At 44.6% G+C, this 23783-nt stretch overlaps 1 protein-coding gene across 1 annotated transcript in view; it reads left to right on the plus strand.

Annotated features, from left to right (window-relative positions):
* Positions 1 to 23783, plus strand: part of LOC111155557 (Ras suppressor protein 1) — a 186095-nt gene that overhangs the window by 27248 nt on the left and 135064 nt on the right. The window contains exons 3-4 of the mRNA XM_022515774.1: positions 2563 to 2613; positions 20102 to 20222. Coding sequence (XP_022371482.1) covers positions 2563 to 2613; positions 20102 to 20222 — 172 coding nt within the window. The remainder of the gene's footprint in view (positions 1 to 2562; positions 2614 to 20101; positions 20223 to 23783) is intronic.

Raw genomic sequence — 23783 nt, forward strand, 5'->3', positions numbered from 1 at the left:
AGGGAATCACGAATACAGAGAGGGAAGAAACTGGAGTGAGCGGGGTGATATTGTATTGGAGCTGGAGATGCTGCTGTGAACTCAGGGTTTTCGGTAATATCAGTATAGAGTGTGTGTGTGCTCAAGCTCTGTCCACTGAGAGGAGCTGAGAATACCGAGCCCCAAATAGCAGTGAGCACATCTGGTGCCCAGATTTTGTCTTATAAATACCAGTTTCCACAAAAAGGAACCAGAGCTCATTAGAGAAATGGTGGTTTCAGGGCTGTGGCAGAAAAAGGACAAGATGAGCCTGAGTATCCAGTGCCAGGAAGCGGCGAAGTGCCCAGGGAGCAGGGGGACCGGTCAAAAGGCTTGCAGCCAGCTCGGGTGGGCTCCCTCCGGCCCCTTCGGGCAGTTGGAACCCCAGCATAAGTGACAAGGAGACTGTAATGCACTGACCGCCGTAGGACACCACGGGCCATGCAGACAGAAAGAGAGAAACTGCAGTTTCTCAACAGCAGCAGTCTTGACATTTTGGACTGGATGGTCCTGCGGAGCCGAAACTCTGCTCTGCCGGACTCTCCTTCCAGAAGCACTGGGCTGTTTCTCACCTTGGAGATTCCTGCAGAGGAGTGAGGGGGCCGCCTTGTGCCTTGGGGGCATCCCAGGCCCCCTCCCCTCAGGACGCCTCAGCTTCGGACCCGCGCTGTCTCCTACAGACAGAGCGGGAGCCCCTGAGGAAAGTTGGGGTTTTAAGGCCGTGGGTGTTAGAGTCAAAAACGTTTCCAGACATTGCCAAATGGTCGCGTGAGGGTGGAGATGGCCTTGGGGGTCATGAGCCGCATGCGACATGGGGTATTAATAGGGTTCTGCAGTACCCCCCTTCCTCAGCCCCCTTCTTTCCAAATGCTTATTTTTTTTTTTTTTAAGATTTTTTAATTTATTTATTTGACAGCCAGAGATCACAAGCAGGCAGAGAGGCAGGCAGAGAGAGAGAGGGAAGCAGGCTCCCCGCTGAGCAGAGAGCCGATGTGGGACTCGATCCCAGGACGCTGAGATCATGACCTGAGCCGAAGGCAGCGGCTTAACCCACTGAGCCACCCAGGCGCCCCCCAAATGCTTGTTGATTACAAAGGGGAAAAGAAAGCACTTCGGTGGAGAAGCCTGGCAGACGTCTCCAGTCAAGGGAGGATGGTCATCAAGGTTGTGCCGCTCTGATAGGACACATCGAGGAGAACCCCGCGTTTCCTTGACCTTCCTGCCAACGAGGCTTCACCTCAGTCTACCCAGGAACAAAGGAGTTGACAAATCTCGTGGAGGTCCACATCTGGAGTAATTTGGCCTGCAGGCAGGCTTCACAGTGACCAAGTCACGGAAGGCAGCGGGAGAGAGAAATGCAGGCAAGACGTGGTCTGAGAGAACCCACAGCTGCACGCGACGGGATGGGAACCGGGTTGTTCACTTCCCAAGAGAAGTGATTGGGGCGTCCGGTGACACAGGGGTGAGGGCCGAGGACTAGGTGGTGATGACCTGTGACGGGAAGTGCTTGGCTTGGGTGGCAGGAGGCCGTCCTCCGCATACCCTGACTTTGTGGGCATCAGGCCGGCCGCACGCTCTCAAAGGGTTCGGGGCAGGAAGACAGGTCTCTACTGCATTTTGAATTTTCTATAACTTTGTGGTGGTTGGGGGCAAAAAGGGGAAAGAAACACATTCAGAAGCTGTGATCAGGAGTGATAACACTCATTTTCTTCCCAGCGTGCTGGGGTCCAACATGAAGGCCCTTCTTGCGAAGATTTTTTGTTGTCTTCTCAGGGAAAAATGTCCGCTGCATTAATAAGAGAACGTTCTGAGAGAAAGAATATTGGAAAAATGTCTAAAGCTGTTTACTAGATAAAATGTACATTTAAAACATAGTGTTTAAAGCATAGGCTGATCATCCTGCACAGTTTTAGAGCCCAAAATGGAAGGCAGGTCGCTTTTCTCTTGGACTTTTTTCTCTCTTTCTTTATAGTGGGAAAAACCGTATTTCCGGCAAGTCTGATCTTGTTCAGTTTAAAGCTCCCCGAGATTGTGTGGAACCGGTGAGCAAGCTGCCGGTGCTTTGAAAGAAACACCAACCAAAATAATCTGAGGGGAGAGTTTTTTCCTCTTTGTCCCTGGGAGCGTGTAGAAGAGTTTCTGGGCGGCCCGTGCACGCAGGGGAAGGGACGTGCTCCCTGCTCACCGGGACACGAGCCTTCTGTCCACGCAGGATGTTCCCTTTGGAACAGGCGAGGTTCCCTGCTTCTCCACGCCCGGGATGTGGAGATGGGTCGCTCAGGCGGGCGCAGAGCTAACTGGCCCTTGTTGTGTTTGATCCGGTGACATTAATCTCATTGGCCCTAACTCGCTGTGCTAATTGCATAACTTTTCTTAATTTGGAGTAACATTTCTCAGACAGTGTTGCATGAAACCTTGCTTCTGTTTTTGTGAGTGCTAACACTTGACCTTGTGGAAATCATTTAACGCTTTACCTTGTAGGAGAGTGGGGGTAATTTGGATACATGTACTGACTGTGTGATTTCTTTTTTTTTTCTTTTGCAGTCTCCTTATCCCACATCACACAGCTGGTCCTCAGCCACAACAAGCTAACAAGTGAGTTAACTTTACCGTTGGTTACTCGGTTTCTGACTCCTAGGTGATAACTGTGATACTGCTGATACTTTTGTTTCCTTTAAAAACGCTCAGGACAGATGTTACTTGGGGAAAACCTAAAATCTTTTTTGGTGACAAGTGCGATACACAAGCATCTTCTCCTGTATTATGTACTTTTGTTCTGTTACTTTTTTTTTTTTTTTAATTTTGCCCTGTTTTGAGGATTCTTGTGTAAACTGAAGGAAGAACATGACATTGCTTCTCAGGAAATGGTTCCTTTCAGGGCTGGTAAGTGACCTCAGCTGCCAGGCGATTGATGAGTGTTTTGTGGGGAAAAAAAAAAAAAAACAAACTTATTAAAAATATTAGAGTTCTTGGCTTTCTCCGTACTTCCTCCCCAAAAGGAGAATATTTAACTGTTGCTCCTTTTCTCTGATGGATGGGGGGATCCCCCCCCCACCAACAAAATTGTGTAAGTTATGTAAATTGGCATCGGCATTTTTCACATTTTTGAGTCTGGTTCCCAAGAAGAATTCTCTGGGGCCTGGGTGGTGTCATGGCTTGGTTCACCTACAGGAGACAGATAGTTATTTTTGTGAAAATATCTCATCTGAGTGATAATGGGCCATTTTATCCTTAGAGCGGTGACTTTAAAGATTTTAATGACAGGGAGCCACTCTCCTTTCTCATTCCTAGTTGACTGTCACTTCTTTGTGCTTGCCGTATTTCCTGCAGACTTGAATGATTTTCTAATCATGTGGCAAGAATTTGTTAGGGCTGAGTCCATTGAAACGGAGCTGAATGTCATGTTGAAGGATTTGTTGTGTGAATTTATGTGTATATGTGCATTATATACAGCTCGAGGCTATGTCACAGAGCTACTGATTACTGAGAATTAAGAGGGTGGTTAGGGCCCCTCGTGTGCCGAAAACAGGCAGATTTAGTTCATTTTTAGCAAATGGCACCTATTGGTAAAGCCAAGGCAGAGTGGCATGCTCCTCGTGTTTGAGTAATGATGGTCACAGAAGCTGAGAGTGAGGGCTCCGCGTCACATGACATCATTTTTGTAACAGGTAATATGCTGCCGGTTTCCTGGTTTTCACAGCAAAGGATCCTTTTGTCCACTGATACCTTATCCCAGCTCACAGGGGGTTTGCAGTTTGTCCTGAAAGGGGGACAGCAAGATTCCTGAATTCCCCAAGATTTTGGGAGCAGAAGTCCCCAAAGCTGTTGCACAGTTCATACAAATATTTAATTGCCAAGCTTCCTGTGGTTAGATTTGCATCATCAGCAGAGCGAAAAAAGTGTACATTTAAACAAGAAGCAAGACATGCTCCGTTCCTATTATATCATTAATTGATCTGTTCTTTTTAAAAAGACAAAACAAAAAACAAAACCTTCCACATTTTTCAGTAGTCGTTTATTTCTCTTTACATGACCACAAGGATAGAAATCTCAGGGCTCAGTGGATCCGTTTCTTTCTGCAGGCAAAGAGTACAAGATGAATTTAGAGAGGCACGAAAACGGAGTTAAATTATGTCTGCTACTAAAGAGGTTGGCTGCGAATGGATTCAAACTTCAAATTTCTTCCTTCCCTGTTTTGTTTTTTTTTTTTTCCTTTTTTCTTTTTCCATTTGAGACATTCTTGACCTAATCCAGTAAACTCTAATTAATCGTCTTGGTAAATTCTGTTTCAAGCCATTGTGAGTCGTGTCAGTGACACTCGATCTGTTCCACTAAGGTCAAATTAGCATCTTTTACTACTTTTCTGGCATTTAAATGAATGACTTCGCTATGGTTTTTCAAGTATTTATAGTAAATATGTCCATTTGACGGAAATATAAATATGCATTAAATGCAAGTGGCTGAGCACACCCTCCTGTCACTTTGTATGGTAATCAGTGTCTTTCACTTTCTGTGGTTTTTAATAGGGCCTGGCTGACAATGCTGCATTAAAACCAGTGGCACTCAGAAGTTAAACCCCTCAGCCCTTCTTTTGTCTTGCAGAAAGTACTTGTGTTTTCTCTTAGTCTGCCAGTTACACTGTTATTTGACATTACCGCTGGTGTGCTCACGAAATGAATGGCTAGCCTGCTCAGACTGGGACCTTGATTTGGGGACAACGGATTTGGGATCTGCTGAGCCATCCAGGTCCTGGGGGCAGCGAGTGGGCTTCTTTTCCCTGCGGGTGGTTTGGACGTGGACAGGTCCTCTCACCGTAGTACGAGGGAAGCCACACAAAGCCGGACGTGGCCCGGCAATCCTTCAATTCCCCCAAGATTCTGTGAACAGAAATCCTTAAAGCTTTCTATATTTGAGTTAATGAAAAATGTTTCCAGTTCGTCAAGCCAGTTGCTTAAATTAGGGGTTCATCGTTAATACAGCAGCACTATTTACATTTAAAGGGGGGTGGGGTGGGGATGGGGGCTGTGTGCATGGGCTTGGTTGGGAGCCTGGTGGGGGATCGCTCAGCCTGGAACAGCTTTCCTGGATGCATGGACGTGTGCCTCTCCCGGATGTATTTAGAAGGAAGGCAGAGCAGCAGGCCAGTCTTTTCCTTCTTCCCTTTTGCTCCAACTGGGCAGGTGCTAGCCGGCAAGCTAGCTGAGGAGGAGTGTTTTCGAAGTAAAGATGGGGTTCTTCCACCAGGCTGTCCCCTCCGAAACACCATTCGCCCTGCGGTTTGACTGACCAGCAGAACCTGCCGCATCTGCCCCCCGCTCCTCCAGCACCCCCTCCCCAGATGCTGCGGACGGATTGGTCAGTCCCTCTCCTCATGGCCAGCCCTGCCTCTGCACCTGTGCTCCCTTGCCTCCTCCCTTCCACCCACACCACCTCGCCCCCTTCTCCTGTGCTCCAGGCTCCCCTGGCTGCCCTGGCCAATGGGAAATGGTTCTTCCCCCAAACTCCTATTGTTCATAGACCCTTAAGACCAGTGCAGCACGTCCTTGTCCTCCTGATGCTTTGTTTACTCACTCTCTCCAGATCTTAAGCTTTCTTGAAAGTGGGAACCTTGTATTCTTTTTCCTTAACACCTATCACTGAGCACCTAGTGGTTTCCCTGGAAATGTCTACAGAAAGCAGTAATGATTGATAGAAGGGAGCAGTAGATGGCAGGGAGGTCATGGGAGGAAACAGCTGGCCTGAGATGAAGCCATCTTTGTAGAAACTGGACCTACTTTCTTGGGATTAACTGGTATAGCGGCCTGAGTAGATGCGGCCACAACACACTTCTGTTTCCTACTCAGGGTCTCATGTCACACATGCCGGACCGAGTGCTCATACCCTGTGTCCTGGGAATGGATGTCCATGTCTTGTTCTTCATCACAGAGACCCTTTCATAGTGAGGGTGATGTACTGGGATGGCACCCCTCGGGTACATCTCAGCATCCACAGATGGGGACAGCTCTTGTCAGGATGACCCATGGATGCTCCTTCCGCCCAGAGACCCTGATGGCTCGGCCGAGTGTCACTTCTCCATAAACCCTTCTTTTGTTCTTAGAGCTGTGACAGCTTCTGCGCCTGTTACTCTACTTCAAGCCAGATTTATATATTTAAGATCCCAATTATTTACTGTTTACTTCATGCAATTAATTGCATTATAATGTCCTGGAGCTCAGGAGCCCTGGCTGAAGCGCTTCTGTATCCCACACCTCTGAAAGTACAAAGAGCATGTGGAACATCACCTTGGCCCTCGTTAATACAGGTTGATTAATGGATTGGCGGGTGATGAGTTGGGATAAGTCAGAGCCAGACAGAGATGACCTGCCCAGGGCCTTCAGTGTTTTGAAAGACGGGAACGTAACAGTGATTTCAAAGACTCTTTTCCTGTGTGTCTGCCCCCCCCTGCTCCAATGCTTGTCTTTGATTACTCTGCCTTTTAAGCCAGTGTTTGCTGAGTCTTTTCAGTTGGCCCCATAAGCTCATACCTGGTTTTTATGGTGGTTTGGGAGTGTTAGGCTTTGTAAATGTTTTCTTACTTGTTTTCAGTCTTTGAGACTTTCATTTTAAGACTGTCATTTTAAGGCTTGTCCACTAGAGGTCACTGTTGAGATACGTATTTTTTTCCCTGGGTCTTTTGGCTGAGTGATGAAAAACCAAATTTGTGTTATCAGATTAAATTTTTTGCAGGCTATTCTGCTGTGTCCAGTAGGATATGTTGCTGTTGCTATTTACATTGTGCAGTTTGCCATGATGAAGGTATATCCCTCTATAAGGGTATATATTGTTTTTCTCTTTTGCCCTATAATTATCGTTCTGTCTCACATGCCAGTTTTTAGTGTATTACTACTTCTTTCTCAGATTAGGAAGTTTACTTCTTTACGCTGGAAGAATTTTATTGCCCTCTGTGGTATTTTGTATCGGGGATATGTAAGATTTTATTCCTGTGGAAGAAAGCTGAAAATAAGTATGCGTGTAACCAGATTTTAATTAAAAAATAACCATGTAAAACTCAGGGAAATTGTGTGAGGACTTATATGGATTCTTCTCCTAAATGTCACTGTTGGGGGAAGGATGCTCTGCCTTATGAAATGAATTACACTCTGAGTTGGTGGGCAAAACAGTTTCTGAGCATAATTTTTTAATGTGAAGCTTTTCTTAATTTTAAAAACAATTTTATTTTTACAGCCAAACCCACATACAGAGATTGCTAGCACCTTGAAGATGATAGTCATGTTTTTCATTTTGTGACCCATGCATTTTAGGATTAAGCATTCATCATTTTGTGCAAAAAATATGAAGGATATCATCACGCTCTGTGTGAATGTTGCACAGCCTGCTCTGTTTAAACCTTTCATAAGTGTGGGTTTCTGGGTGTCATTGTTCAGTTTTATACTTTGAACTGTTCCATAAAACCTTTTCTTGAGGTTTTAGGAGTTTTGCCTGCAGTTTGAGGCCTTAATGTGACCATATCTTGTCATTTAATGCATCGGAAATGGCTAGTAAGGCAGTAAACCCAAGGTTTATGGCAAAACGTGTTTTTTTTTTTTTTTTTTTAACAGTCTATTTCTCATTAGTTATAGCTCATGTATGAATTGGAAATTACAGGGAACAAGAAATGCTAGGATTTTCTTCATTGGTGATTTCAATAATTTATCAAAGATAATGTTCTAAATGTATAGAAGTTAATACAAGGTTTTAAAGTTTTATGTAGATGTATATATATCCATAGGATATTTACCATAAATGTTATTATAAATGAGTTAAGGAGCATGTTGCACATGGAATATGATATCCCCCAAATATGCAGATCCAATTATAATGAAGAAAATTAAGCAGTTTTTTAAAAAGCATGACAAATTAAACCCGTTTCTGCAGAGCTCACAGATTGCTGAGATGTGTGAGAAAAATAAACTGTTCCAACTCATGAGAATGACCTTCACCAGTGTTCAACACCTTTGTGTTTTAAAGTCTCTAGTTCTTCTTTCATAGATTATTTGTCATGCCTTATGCAAAAGTTCCTGTGCATGGCTTGTATGAAATTAAACTGAGGGGAAATATGCAAAATAAATCGTCTCTGTGTCATGAATTTATCTTGTGACAATGTCAAAACAACTTGCTGTTTGCATTTTAAAAGAGCGTAAATGTATTTATAATACAGAGGCTTTGATCAATAGCTTATTTTTTTAATTAGTGCACATTTATCAGTTTGTTGCTGTGCCACCATTTGAAAGATTGGATTTGAAAAACTATATACAGAGTATTTTTGAGTCTGGCAGCTGTTAATTCCATAGCATCTATCAGATGATACCAGTGGTTAGGTTACTGTAAACAAAATTTACCCGCAGTTGGGAAAGTTGTCATCTTGTGGAAGAATCTGTTGACCCCATAGTCCGGAACCGAGTCCACGGTCAATGGGTGAAGTTGGAGAAGCTGTCTCTCTCTCTCTCTTTTTTTTTTTTTTAAAGATTATTTATTTATTTATTTATTTGACAGACAGAGATCACAAGTAGGCAGAGAGGCAGGCAGAGAGAGGAAGGGAAGCAGGCTCCCTGCTGAGCAGAGAGCCCAATTCTGGGATCATGACCTGAGCTGAAGGCAGAGGTTTTAACCCACTGAGCCACCCAGGAGCCCCAGAAGCTCTCTCTTGATGGTATTGTGTCCTTAGCTGAGACTCTAGCCCACGGGTCCAGCGCTACCAACCAAAATGTACCTATTCTAGGATCTCTGTTCTTGGAGTCTGTGCTAAGTGGAAGCTAAACTGTAGTGTATTAATTCTTCCACAGTATTTTTTTTTTATTCATTATTATCATCACTGTTTTTATTTAGAGACTGGGAGAGGTGGGGGAGGGAGAGATAGGGGAAGAGAGAGAGGGAGAATCTTAAGCAGACGCCTTGCCCAGTATGGAGTAAGATGCAGGGCTCCATCCCACGACTCTGAGATCATGACCTGAGCTGAAAATCAAGAGTCCGGCGCTTAACCCACTGAGCCACACAGGCGCTGCCATAGTATATTTTTAAATGGAATGACTTTAGTTTTGAGAATTTCAGAATGGTGGCAGGCTGTGGAGAAAATGACATGTAGCCAGTTTGAACCTGTCCCTTTCCAAGTCATAACTAGCCTCTCTAGGAAGGCTGATCTTGAAAAGTGTTTCTTTTACTGTTTACTATACAAGTCTCAGAATTGATTTAGTAGCAGAAATGTATATGTAAATCATTTGTTGACTCTTACTCCTAAATAATGTGGTGTGTGTGTGTGTGTGTGTACATACGTACCTACGTGGGTGTACTGTGGAAGAGGGTGGGAGAGGGTATTCTAAGAGGTGCAGTTCCTTGGGACATACATTCTTTTAGAGAAGTTCTTAACATTTCCTAACTCACCAACCTTTCTTAATGGGGTGAAACTATGTCACCCCATTAAGTCAATGGGGTGACATATGAAACTATGTCATTTATCCCTAGAAAAATGCACATAGGTTTTGTGGATCCTATAGAAAATTATCTTTGAGTTCTTTAGGAGTGCATATAACTCAGATTTAGAAACCCCGGAGTAGGGGAAAGATAGCAGTATATTTGCGGTATGAATAAACTGGTGCTATTTCTTAGAGATGTCAGCTGGAAATTTGTATGAAACTTCAAAAAGGTGACTGTCGATGCAATGTGAAATTCACTCTTGAGAGCTTTTTAAAAAATGTTCAAAAGCTCCACCTACTTTAGCTGCTGAAATTAACATTTCATTAAATAAGAATGTGGATCTTGAATGGAATGCATTTGTATTGCTAGCCTTAAATATAAAACTGCTCATTATTTTACCAGCAAAAAATGGGTTTATTTGGGAATAGCAGAGAATTGCAGTATGGGACAAAGCAAGCTATGGCCAAACTGCAGGCGAGTCCAGGGAACGAAGGAGAGGGAGAGCTCCTCTATGGAGGAGGGGAGAAGTATGCTGTTATAAACAAAAAGCCCTTTGGATTAAACTGGGAGCTGGAAGTATGGTGGCTTTTCATTGGCTAAGTTGTGACTGTCTCTTATTGGCTGTGCTGTTGCCAGGGCGAGGAGGTAAGCCTTTCTTCCTCCTGCAGGAATAGTAAAGTACCCCTGTGCAAGGTTCATCTCTTCCTGTTGGGTCAGCAATTGACCACCAGGGGTCGAGCATAAGAGCTCCCCTTGCTGGCCTCCCAAATCGTTTGCGTGAGGTCTCTCAGTATATACATATCTCAATTAACAGTATATACCTATCTCAATTTCCATAACATCTATGAGGAGTCTTTTCCTATTTCAGTTTTTCATCTGTTTGCCAGACAGCTCAATAGGATAAAACACTCTGCGATTGACCTACCACTAGTTAACAAACTCATCCCCTTCCTTTTCAGATGTTTTCAGTCAGAACCCTCTTGTCTAATTTTTTGCTCTTCCTTTAACCTTTTCCTCCTGTCCATATATACCCTTCTCTGATCACCTGATTCCTTTTTTTTTTTTTTAAGGTTTTTATTTATTCACTTGACAGATACAGAGAGAGCACAAGTAGAGAGAGCAGCAGGCAGAGGCAGAGAGAGAAGCAGACTGCCTACTGAGCGGGGGGGCCCAATGTGGGGCTCAACCCTGGGATCATGACCTGAGCCAAAGGCAGGTGCTTAACGGACTGAGCCAGCCAGGTGCCCCAGAACACCTGATTCTTACCTGCAGTCCCTGCCCCTCTTCAGATCTTGCTCATCCTTCAAAAAGTTGAGATGGATTCTCCTCTTTCCCCCACAAAGCCCGCCTGTCCTACGACCTGCACTATGTGGAAAATAAAGTATTAAGGTTGTTCAGAATTTATTAGCTTCTGAAGGGCCACCTTCACATATGTGATGACTTGAGCGTGAAAGGAAGGGCATTTATGGATGCCGTCCACTCTATCTGGTAGAAGCAACAGGCCTGAAGTGGTCAAGTAACTAGAGCTGGAAGCTGGGGGCTTTACACAGCGTCCCAAGTATCGGTGCTCACCATCGCCCATCTGCCTTGCCAAGGATGTACGTGTACAGTTTACATATCCCACCCACATAAATCTAGGAGCTCAGTGGGGGAAGCATGGCCGTGGCTCTTTATGTGCTCAAAAAAAAAAAAAAGGCAAGGAGAATTCCAAAGGTTAAAAGGCAGATTATCAGAGAGGGGAGCGTTTACAAAGCCCTGTGTGGATCCTGTGGATTTTTCTGGCCCTGGGCATTTACCCCTGCTCTCTTTCTTCCTCATATAATTACTCCCGTCCTCAGCATTAAAATACATGAGGAAGGAAGAGAAGTAACCCATTGTGGCCTCTTGCTGAAGTCATTCTTAATTGTAGAAGAAGATGTGAACTCTGGGCAAAGCATGTTTTGTGTGTGTGTGTGTGTGTGTGTGTGTGTGTGTGTGTGTGAGAATTTGACTTGTCTGCTGTCTCCCTCTTAATGTTCATAATTGAGTGTATGTGTGTTTAATACATTATAATGATATTTAAGAGCCTGGATAGGACTTTCTAGAACACTGAGTCTGCATTCTGCGATGAGTGAAGTGGTTTTTGTTTTTCATGTTCTCCTCTTCCTTCTTGCTGTGTCTCGAAACTTCTTAGGCATTTTTCCCAGAGAAGCCTCTGCCCTTTGCTTGCCCTTCACTCAATGTCACTTACTCCCAGATGTGGGAGGAAATGCCACTGCCTTTCCTCTTACTGCTGCTTCTCTGACCCAGCTCCCTGGGTAAGGCTGGTTACTGACATACGGCTGGGCTGCCCACGTTGAGCGTTGGCGCTGGAGTATGGTTTCACAGGTACTTTCCTGCAAAAATTCAGGGTTCAAGATTGCATGGCCCATTCTTTGGTTGTCTCTGGGCTGTTAATAAAAGATGCAGAAATCAGGTAAATTCTGCATCCTCAGAGGGGCAGAAATCCATGCTTGTCAGCTTTTTAGGAGATTTGTTTGGCCTTGCGTACCCATTTTTTATAGCCTAGGGACATATATTTTTGCATGTTTGACTTTATACTGTAAAATCTGCCTTAATGCTTGCTTGAAACTTTTTTCCCTGATTTTTTGTGGAATTGATTATTCTCATTGTTGCTGAAAGAGTAGGATCTTTACTTTTTTTTTTTTTTTTCTTCCCTTTGCTACTTTTTCAGTGAATTAAGTCAGGATATTTTTGGTTAGTAAAATTACTTTAGCTGAGGACTCTTAAGGAGGCCCATGATGAGATACATGAGATACAAGAAGTATGTACCTCGAGGTGTGGGTGCTTAGTAAATACTGTTGTTTAACTGAATGTAGCATTACTGTTGTCATTTATAAAGCTAATAATGAGTTGGGGAATGTTGGCCTTAGTTGGGTAGATGTTTAGATATTTTGGTATTTAATTTTTACCCTGAGGAACATATAGATCCTTTTTAAATGAGAATCTGCTTTACTGTTTCATAAACTTTATGTTTTTAAATAACCCGTAACTACTGTAATTCACTGTTTTAATGGCTGCTTTGGGGAAAATCCCATAAAATCTGTGAAGCCTAGTTATCATTAGTATACTTGTGAACTTCACATTCTTGGGCTAAGATATAATTAGTTCATTACCCACCTTGCGTTTTGGGGCCAGAAAACAAAAGTCATTAATCACTATAAATACAAATGACCTTTTTTGCATATAAAATTCTGAAACGCATCATTATTTGTATGCGAGACTAAAGAGATTCTTCTTTACAGGTAATCATTAAACTGGCATTCAAGACTATGATTCCTAATTTGCTGAAAGAATTGACTTATGTATAATGAGTCTAGACATCACCTCTGTGGTAGGAATGGACTAATGTCTCCAGCTAGTCTAATTGAGTATTAAAGGGGCTGCCCTTCTACTTTGACCAAATTCTACTTTGACCCAAATTCATATTTCATTTCTATTCTTTTGGCTTCTTCCCACCTTGCCTAATTCAGGGCACAGGGGGACAGCTGTTATCCAGGATTGTACTCATCCAGTGCTGGGGCAAAGAAATGTTTGCTTTCACCACTATTTGATGTATTCTCGTGGTTTTCATACTTTTCCTAGTAACTTTATTGTAGCACTGTATCTTAGGGATCTAGTAACTGGCCTCATTGAACGATCTACCATCCCTTATCCTTTCCTGTTTAAGAAATCTTAGAAAGCAGCAGAAGCATGCAGAAACCTGACCGGGCGTTTTCATTTGGTACAGCAGTCAAGTCTCCTGTTCTTAATACAAGTACGCCAGGTTTGGGGAGGCAGTGCTATCTGATGTTTTTGCTTTACCTTGTCCCATGTGGCGGTGTCTTCGTGTGTCTTGTGCCATGGGTCAGTAGCACTGAGGTGTGTCTGCCAATGGGCACGAGATTGGAGCTTTCCACCCATTGCCGGGCGGGGAGCGTGCCCACCGCTGGGCCACGTGCTGTTCTTCACCCTCGTGGGCAGTGGTTCCTGTTAGGTACTCTCTCTGAGTCTTCTTCTTTGGACACTTGGGGCTGTTTTCAGTCCCTCTCAGGTTTCCCATGATGGAGGCAGTGGCTGAACCATGAATTCAGTTTTCCAAAGAGGCCTGCAGGCAGCATCCCCTTGGTGTTCCTGTCCTAGCCTGGCACCTCTCCTTTGCAGTAATCTTCAGATTAAAAGAAAAAAAAAGCAAAGAAAAAAAAAACCAAAAGCCAGTCTGGGAGCTTCTGCAAAGACAGGCACAACGTAGTTCTGACTACTCAGAAGTTTGGTGGAGGTGGTGGGTAGGGTTCCCAACTCCGGATTTCATGCCTGTGCTTATGAGGAAAACCTACATGTGTTCCGAGCAGCTTCTGGCTTCCCGGTAGCCGTGGGTGGAACGTGGTGCCTGGTCTCTTATTGCCCTTTTGTAGTTGTAGAGGACCCTGCTGTCGGTGCTAACCATATGGCTCCAAAGACCAACGCGTGACCCACTGTCCTTTCCGTAGGCCGCGCACAGCTGAGTGCCAGTCCGTATGTTCTGCAGGGTGCCTGCTGCTCCCAGAGCCTGTCACTCTTCACGATTTTGTTTCTTGGCCTCCAGGGCCATGAGATGCTTGTGCTTGAGAAGTCCCCGGATTGGCTGCACCCCAGCTGGTCTCTCTGTGCTGTCAAGGCCCCCCAGCATTCTTCGTTCACTTCTCGGTGTTGTGACAGCTAGAAGGTTAGTTAGCAAGAGGCATCTCTTCGTGGAACCACACTTGGTCTGATGAAGTTGTTGCTAAGTGACTCAATTCTGATGAACTAGGGAATTCAGGATTTTTTTTTCTCCTTGAAACTTGCTCGTACTATTCTGCAGTGATTTCACGGTAAAGATCTGGGTGGGTGGGGGTGCCTGGGTGGCTCAGTCGGTTAAGCAGCTGCTTTCGGCTCTCGGGGCATGATATCGGGTTCCTGGGATCCAGCCCCACATCGGGCTCCCTGCTTGGCAGGAAGCCTGTTTTTCCCCCCTCCCACTCCCCCTGCTTGTGTTCCCTCTCTTACTGTGTCTTTCTCTCTGTCAAATAAATAAATAAATAAAATCTTTAAAAAAAAAAAAAAAAAAGGAAAGATCTGGGTGAGTATAACGGAACCAAATGTTGAACCATTGTCCATCCAGTGCACAGCCTACCAGTAAAAGCTGACACCGGGCTTTTGCAGTACAGGTAGGTAGGCTCTTTGCTGTTCTGGTGAGGTCTCGTGAGCAGATATGCTTAGTTACTCCTGGTGCCGCTTCATCTGGTCCCATGGAGGGCTGTTCCATCTCGAAACTGGAATCTGAAAAATCTCTCTTTCTCCACGTTAGAGATTTCATTAGCGTTTATGATTTATGTGTCAAGGGAGCTTATGTACTGATCAGCTGCCTGAAGGAGCTCAAACTGACCATGTTAGTTTGAACGATAACCAAGAATTCCCACCTCTTGGGCCTGGGTCTGTGTGTCTCTGGCCAGTCCACCTGTGCCTGGGGACAGTGTGACCTATAGTGTTTGTTCATTCATCTGAACTAAAAAGATGGATGCCAGCTGCGTGGGGAAGCAGAAGGTGACTGGAAATGGTTGGATTGCAGCCTCCAGGCTGGGTGGATCAGCCATTTAGAGTTCCTTTTTTTTTTTTTTTTTTTGGCCACTTTTCATGAACCCCAAGTCTCAACTTACTGAGGTGATAGAGGAGTCTTAATTTGGATAGACTTATTCAGCATTATTGTGTGGGGGTATGGGACATATATACTGGATTAATGATTTTGATGTCACCAATAAATTAAGTTTTCTGCACCAGAGTAGTCTCTGGACCAGCAGCGTCAGCGTCCCCTGAGAACTTGGAAATGCAGAAGCTCAGGCCCCATCCCAAACCTACTGAATCAGAAACTCTGAGGTATGTGCCCCCTCCCCTGCCAGCTGTGTTTTAATAAGCCTTCCAGTAATTCGGATATACTCTAAAGTTTGTGCTGTTAGTGATAAAGCAGCACTATCTAGAACTTTCTGCAGTGAAGAGAATGATCTATATCTGTGCCGTCCAGTGTGGTAGCCACTAACCACTTGAAATGTGGCTTATGTGACCAAGAAACTGAATTACGAATTCTACTTAATTTCAACTAATTTAGATTTAAATTTACTTCCTTTTTCTTTTTCTTTTTCTTTTGTTTTCCTATCTTAACTGTTTCATCTAGTTCCTTCACCCCCTCATCCTCTCCCTCTGGTAATCATAAATCTGATCTCTTTTCCTGTGAGTTTGTGTGTGTGTGCGTGTGCATGTGTGTTTTAAGCTTCCACATAGATAAAATTATACAGGTTTTGTCTTTTTTTGTCTGACTTCATTTAGCATATTGCCTTCAAGCCCCATCTGTGTTGTTGCAAATAGGGTTTCCTTTTTATGGCTGAGTAGTAGTCCACTGTGGGTACATAGACCACATTCTCCTTGTCCATCTGTTGGGGGACACTTAACACTGCTTCTGTGTCTCGCCTGTTGTAACTAATGCTGCAGTGAACATGGGTGCAGGTACTTCTTGGAGACAGTGATTTCATTTCCTTTGGATACGTACCCAGAGGCGGAATTGCTGGGACATACGGTAGTTCTAGTTTTAATTTTTTGAGGAGCCCCCGTGCGGTTTTCCATGGTGACTGCACGTCGGACAGCGCAGCCCCAGAGCTTACTTACCCTGCTACTTACCATTGTGTGCATAAACTAAGGTTTTTAAAAATAAGTCCTTGGGGGCGCCTGGGTGGCTCAGTGGGTTAAGCCGCTGCCTTCCGCTCAGGTCATGATCTCAGGTTCCTGGGATCGAGTCCCGCGTCGGGCTCTGTGCTCAGCAGGGAGCCTGCTTCCCTCTCTCTCTCTGCCTGCCTCTCTGTCTACTTGTGATCTCTCTGTCAAATAAATAAATAAAATCTTAAAAAAAAAATAAGTCCTTGGTTGTGGAGTTGCGAATTTTATATCCCAGAACCAGATGCTTCTAAAGGGAGGGTGCCATTGCTGAAACAACCATTTATTGAGGTTTTCCTTCTGGGGGAGGCAGGCAATGTTGCTGGTTACGGGGTCTGCTATCTCTCAGGGTCGGAGGCTCCGGTCTCTCCGGCATGTCCCGCGAGTACGTGCTGAGACTTCCCGCCAGACAGAGCTGCTTTCCAGCAGGTGTCAGTGTAGGAGGTTAGCCGAGTCCCCTTCTGGCCCAGACTCGTGAGCCCGCCCAGGGACTTGGGCTGCTTGTTGTGGGGCTGTCCCCAGACCGCAAGGACTGACCACTGAGTCTGGGTGGCACATGCTTCTCCCACGAAACTGGAATAACGTTTAAGCTCTCCACCAAGGAGCCTTGAAGGGAAGGAGGGTCTGAATCATTGTAACTGCCAGAAGATAACATGAGACTGGTCTGTGGCCATAGTTCCTGGGGTCGCAGGACCCCATCTCTGTCCCGCTGCTCTCGACCCAGAGGGCTTCCAGCGGTCATGTGATCCTGCGATGGACACAGAAGGAGGCATTTAGGAGCCAGGGGACACCTGAGAGTGACTGGGGACTTTTTTCTCAGCTGCAGCAACTGGAGTCTCAAAATTAAAGCGGTCGTTTTTGACAGAAAATGATCCTAAATTCTCTGTCATAAGCCAAGTTCTACATGACTGAGCTTCCTAATTGAGGGCCCCATTTGTTGCATTATTTAAATCCATATCATTGATTTTTGTCATCCAGCTCTTTTTGAGAATCAGAGACTGCTAAAGCCAGGTGGGAGAGGACTTCGAAAGGGGCGTCGTGCAGCCCGGACTCCTGGGGTCACACGTGACGCCACCTCCGTTTTCCTCATGAGCTCAGCTGCTGGTGGTGTGCAGACTGTGTGGGTGTGTACGGCTGGGGTCACGGTTACAAACAGGACAGATTGATGAAAAGGAATGTTGCCAAGGCGTAACAAGGAATATCTTGAGGCTGACTGTTCACTTATGTTTTAAAATACTTCATACAAATGCGTCACGTGGAGATCTTTGAAAAATTTTCACCGGAGTGTTCTGACTGGGGACATGCTACTCCCGATTTTTTCCGTTAACAGCTGAATTTGTTCAAGTCACGTGTGTACATAATTCCGTTCTTGGACACCTCATCTTGCTAACTGGTTATTTATTTATTTGTTTGTTTTGGTGGACAGTTTTATTAGAATTAGTTTGTTTTTCAGACACTAGACCTGTTTCCATTTATCGACTCTGATACTCCTTCTTTGGTAACTTACTTTGTTTAAATAGCTTGCCTTTCTTACCGTATCTCAGAAGTCTTGAAATGCTAGGTGTTAAAAGTGGGATCGTGTAGACGTCACAAGCATTTTCTCAGTACTGGTTGAGAGAGTAAATGCTGTCCCATCGAAGGTCTGAATGTTAATTTCCCCTGATATTTGCTGTGGTCAGGTAGGGGGAGTTCCATAGTGGAGAGAGAGTAGGAGCTGTGTAATATTTTCCCCCTGTAGCTTGAATGGAGTCTTAAACACAAAATTCACACGCATACGAAAGGCCAGGAGAGGTTGAGTAAATTGAATGTAGGGTTATTGTTTGTGTCCACAAAACAAAGCCCTAAATCACATTTAGCATAATTTGTGGTCTTAAATTGGACTGATTTAGCAAAGAGAGTGAAATAATCTCTCATCCTGTCAAAAAGGCGATACCTTCAGACCAGCATTTAATTGCATTGGCAAAGTAACTTTGGGAAGGCAGGCAGTAATTCTCGCTGCATTATTCTTGGTTTGTGGCTAGATTGAGATCATCATTTTCTCCTGGTTACACTAACTTTCCTTATTGCTCTTCAAAGTAATCAGATGAATGCCGTGAGAGAAGCTTAGTGGCAGCTGGAGGGTGAAGTGGGGGAGAGGGTGAGGCCCCTGGAGCGGGCCGTGGTCGTCGTCAAGCTGTGTCTCACACACTTCGCGCTCTAGGGAGAGAACAGGTAACATCCAGAGACTCAGCAGGCACGAGGAATCGGTGTTCATTTACTCATAGTGAATACTGTTCATTCGCCGGAGAGCGTGTTACTGACTACACACCTAGGAGTGTGCTTTTAAGGCCAAATTGTACAGATAGGGCTCATATGCATTCCGGATGGTGTCTAAGAGTACAGTTTCTGGAGGTGATTTCCAGCTGCCTCAATTTTCCCATTAAAACCTGTCCTTTTATCTCCAGCCCCCAACCAGCCACTTCAGTAACTAATCCACGCCTTGCTCATTTTCCATCTGGACCACTGCCACCTCCCAAGCGTCTGGATCCAGACTGATTCATATTCTTCACAGTCCCTTCCCCCGGCGAAAGCATTTCTCTTGCCTTTTTACCAAGACTTCTTTCCTCTAAAAGAAGTCAGGTCACCGATGCCTTAGACATTTTATGAGCTAAAATTGAGGACTCGGAACTGTAATGAACAGTGCGCCTGTCCTCTTTACTTTTGTTCCGCTGGGACTTACCCACTGGAGTTCCGGCAGTGGCTACCTCCTGAAATAGTTTCGATGTCTCTTTGGAATCTGATGCATACCTGTGTAGTGGCTCGAAGCAAAGGGGCTCCCAGTTTTTCCCAGTCTTCTGGAGCACCCTTTCCTGCCCCCGAGGGTGCCGTTGGCATGGGAAGTAAATTACATAAGACGGGACACTTTCTTGTGCTGGACCCAGGGCCCATGTCAGTGGTGTGGGTAGCCTGGGTCGTCTCAGTGGGAGACTTTACATGAATCATGAACAAGCTGATGGCCCATGACACATGTTTGTAGAAGACTGACTCAGAGACTGGGATACATAAAGTATCATCTGTTGGGAGTCTTTCCGCTATCAATGGAGAGTTTGTACTTTTGAGGTAAAGATGCCTTTGGCTTTTACTTCGGTATTTGCATGTATATACTCCAGGGAAAGAAGACTCTTAGGCCCTCACTGGTTTATTTTAACCTTTGATCTGTATGCTAGTATTCATATCATGCTTCTGAGTTGGTTTTTCATATTTCTGTGTAATAACAGTGCATTGATCTGTTGCTAATCTGATGTAAACTGTGTGTGTGTGTGTGTGTGTATTGATCAAGGTGTAAAGGCCAGAAGCCAAAATCATAAACGAGACAGGTTGAATATTTTATCCTTTAATGTTGAACTTACATTGTGATTTAGTGCAGTGTTAAGAGAACAGCTCTTCAGATATCCGACTATTGAAACAGCTTGACGAATGTATCATCACCCAGGAAGGATCTGGAATTTGCAGTCTTTCTTCTGGTGGACGTGCAAAAAAAAAAAAAAGAAAGAGGAAAAAAAAAACCAACAAAAAAACAACCAACCTAACAAAAAAAAAACCAAAGGAAGCAGTTGTGCTTATGAGACATTGTATGACAATAATACAAGCATTTGTGCTTGGGAACACTCCCTTACGGGCTGTTTATGGCACTCTCAAATTCTCTTTTGCCCTTTGAGGGAACATTTCCATTTCTACTCTACTGAGTTACTAACCTAAGAAAAACCCACAAAAAAATAAGACTTGTATATGTGAATCAGATGGTCATATTCAAGTTTCATCTCTCTTTCCTGAGAAAGAAAAACAAAATGTGTTGCTGGCACTCCTTGCGAGGCACGGGGCCCTGTATTCACACTCAGCAACTTTGTTTCCGTAGTGGTGCCACCAAACATAGCAGAGCTGAAGAATTTGGAAGTGCTCAACTTTTTTAATAACCAGATTGAGGAGCTGCCCACACAGATCAGCAGCCTTCAGAAGCTGAAACACCTGAACTTGGGGTGAGTATGGGTGGATGGGGAAGGAAGGGAAGGAAAGGAGGAAGGAAAGGGGGGTACAGGCTGTGGGGGCATGTGGGAGCGCGTGTACTGTCACGAGGTGGGAGCTGACCTCCAGCTTTTTTCTGTGTGGCAGGTTTTTAAGAAAAGTTTTATTGTTTTAATACTTCTTTTCAGTGGCCTGCATTAGTGCATATCTATTAGAGAAGTCATTGAAAACCAAATTGTTGGTATCATAAGGGAGTTTTTTTTTGTTTTTTTTTAATCATAGTTTGTTTCCAACAAAATTTTATTTCAGTTAACATGGACCAGGAAGGGACTCATTTGTGTAACATTAACTGTTCAGAGCGGTTGTAACGTGGTTGATCTTTCTCTCTGTGTTAAGTAGAAGTCGTTTACAAAAGTGCCTTCCTTTTCTGGAGGCAGGGAGGATCTGCTTCCAAACATGCCTCATTGATTCTTACAGTTCTCTTATACAGCGCAGAGGTTATAATCCTCTGTCTGTCTGTATGCGAAGGTCAAGAGAGGAGGTTTGACTCAGCTGAGGTGGCCGAACCAGGCAGCAGTGAATAATAATAATACCGTCTATCGCTTTACAGTTTTCAAAGTCCTCATGCCAGTGTTTGACCCTCCGAACGATTATGAGGGAGGGAGGGCAGGCATACTGCTTTTGTTTCCAGGAGAGGAAGTCAAGCCCTGTGTGAGAGCTTCAGTGACTCACTCCTGGTGCCCCTGCGCTTCATGACCGAACTAGGTAGAGAACCCCGTTATCCAGGGTCCGCGGCCCTCCATCGAACACCACAGACGTCCCCAGAACTTGGGCTCCCGAATTCTAGCTTCCCTGTTGTAGCTTGTAGATGCAGTTGCCCACGCATGCTTCATCTGCCGTGTGAAGCAGGATATCTGTCAACCGATAGCCATTACATGCTCTGGTCTAGTTAGTGATTTACATGCAGTGGCGATACAAGGGGCCACGTGTCTATCAATTTAATAGGAAGCAATCTCAAAAACAAAACAAAATGAAATTCTGTTATTCATGGAATGATTTTTTAGTCCAGCTCCTTCTTTCCACAGGGAATTTGATGAGACACTCATCATGTTCACTCAGGTTAAGAGATAATCTTGGAAAAATCCATGAGCATTCTTTTTCCTGATGTCTGAGGGGAAGTAGAGCTTAAAAGAGGGGGGGCGTCACTTAAATCAGATGGCTTTCCCCCCTCCAAATACGGAGATTGTACACCCATCTTGCAAAGCAGAGAAGAAAGGATCCTTCGCTTACACCTTGTTTTGAAAATTATTAAGTCCTGTGTTTTAATTTGTGTGTAAGCCCAGAAGCTAAAACTAGATGTATTTGCTGGACATATAGATTAGATATATTCCTAGGGTGCCTGGATGGCTCAGTTGGCTAAGCATCTGCCTTCAGCTCAGGTCGTGATCCCAGGACCCTGGGATCGAGCCCTGCATTGGGCTCCCTGCTCAGCAGGGAGTCTGCTCATCCCTCTTTCTCTGCTCCTCCCCCCTCCCCCCACTCATGCTGGCTCTCTTTCTTCTCTCTCTCAAATAAATAAATAAAATCTTAAAAAATAACTCGTTACATTCTCATTGTTAATTTGTGGATTCATGTATTTAACGAGTTATTTGTCTGTAAGGCGTTAGGAGTAGTACCTGGTGGGTAGTAAACAGCATGTAAATGCTAGCTGTTATCCCCAGCACCGTCATCGTCACCGTTGTATTTACTATTTCACTGCAACCTGTGTCGGGGACCTTGCTCGTGTTGGGGCTCAGTGGCGAAAATCACAGTCCTTGGCCTTAAGTCTGGGGCAGAGTGGGCTGTGGAGGAGCCAGAGTCTGTGAGGGGCCGCTGACATGCCCGAGGTTGTCTCAGGGCTGTGGAGAGGGGTTGGGTGTTCCTCCACGGGTGAGGGGTTCCTACAGGGGGCAGTATTTGAGCTGAAACTTGATTCAGAAAAACGAATTTGTCAGATGCAGAAGCAGAGGGAAGGCATCTCAGCCTGCAGGAAAGACCGGATGAAAAGCTCAGAGTATCACACATTCCAGGAACTGCAGGCCGTTGAGTGTTGCTGAATGTAAAGTGTGAGGCAGGGAGTGGGAAGGGAAGGGGGAGGCCCACTGAAGAAGCATGGATGTCTGCTGTTTAGTTACTGAGTACTACCTGAGCGCCCAGCGGTGGGTCAGTCACCGTCTTGGGTACCAGCCAGCCAGCCTTTAGGGAGCGTACATCACAGCTGGGAGATAGACAGTAAACACACGTCTGGAACGGCAGGGACACAGAGGCTAGTGAAGGGCCCTGTGTGCCGAGGAAAGGGGCTTTGATTGTGTCCTGCTGACCATGGAGGAGTTTTCCCAGCAGATGAGCAGCTGTGAGAAGAGGTTGGATTTTTGTACAGAAGGTCATGTGGAGGGGAGCTTGAGGTAGGTAGGGCTCGAGGTCAGGAAAACGACCTATAAATGTGCTGGAGATGAGTATTCTAGGCGAATGAGGGCAGTGACAGTGAAGGTGGGGGAGGGGTTTTATGTGAAAAATGCTTAGGAGGTAAAATTGACAGGATGGTAGCTGATGGCATGGGGTGATGCCTAGGGGTGTATCATGGGCAGCCGAAATGGAAATAAAGACAGGGATGGTTGTGGAAAGAACATCACGAGCTCAGGTGTTGTTGGGTTGGGTTGGAGGCACCTTAGGACAGAGTTATAAAGTTTTCTGTTTCTTCTTTTTTTTAAACCAAACATATCTTAGTTCCATCTTATCTTCAGAGCTGTTTGCATTTTTGGCTCTCAGTATTGTATTGATTGTGTAAAGCTTTCTGTATTTAATTACATAGCTGTATAGATGGGGTTGTCAAAGTTTGAACAAAAATTCTTCGTTCTCTGGGAGAATGGGAGAGGAATTAACATGAGTTTCAATAAAAGATACTTCTGTCCTCAAATGGCATAAAGAGTTATACCTACATAACCCTGTGTAAGGCAAGTCATAGACAGAGGAGTCCTTAGACTAAGTGGCCCAAATAAAAATATACACACCAAAAATCTCAACACCAAAAAAGTAAATAATCCAATTAAAAAATGGGCAGAAGACCTGAACAGACATTTCTCCAAAGAAAACGTCCAGAATAGCCAACAGACACATGTTCAGCGTCACTCATCTCAGGGAAACACAAATCAAAACCACAATGAGATACCATCTCACACCTTTCAGAGCAGCCAAAATCCAAAAAGTCAAGAAACAACCGGTGTTGGTGAGGATGTGAAGAAAAAGGAACCCTCCCTCGTGCGCTGTTGGCGGAAATGCAGACTGATGCAGCCTCCATGGAAGACAGTATGGAGGTGCCTCAAAAAATTAAAAATAGAACTACCCTGTGATCCAGTAATCCCACTCCTGGGTATTTTCCTAAAGAAAACTAAAACACTAATTTGAAAAGTTTTATGCAGCCCTATGTTTATTGCATCATTATTTACCATAGCCAAATTACGAAAGTAACCCAAGTGTCCTTTAGTCGATAAATGAGTGAGGAGTAAGAGGTGTATATACACACAATAGAGTACTGC

This window comes from Enhydra lutris, unplaced genomic scaffold (assembly GCF_002288905.1).
Source record: "Enhydra lutris kenyoni isolate GAN:26980312 unplaced genomic scaffold, ASM228890v2 scaffoldscaffold42, whole genome shotgun sequence".
NCBI classification, from domain to species: domain Eukaryota; kingdom Metazoa; phylum Chordata; class Mammalia; order Carnivora; family Mustelidae; genus Enhydra; species Enhydra lutris.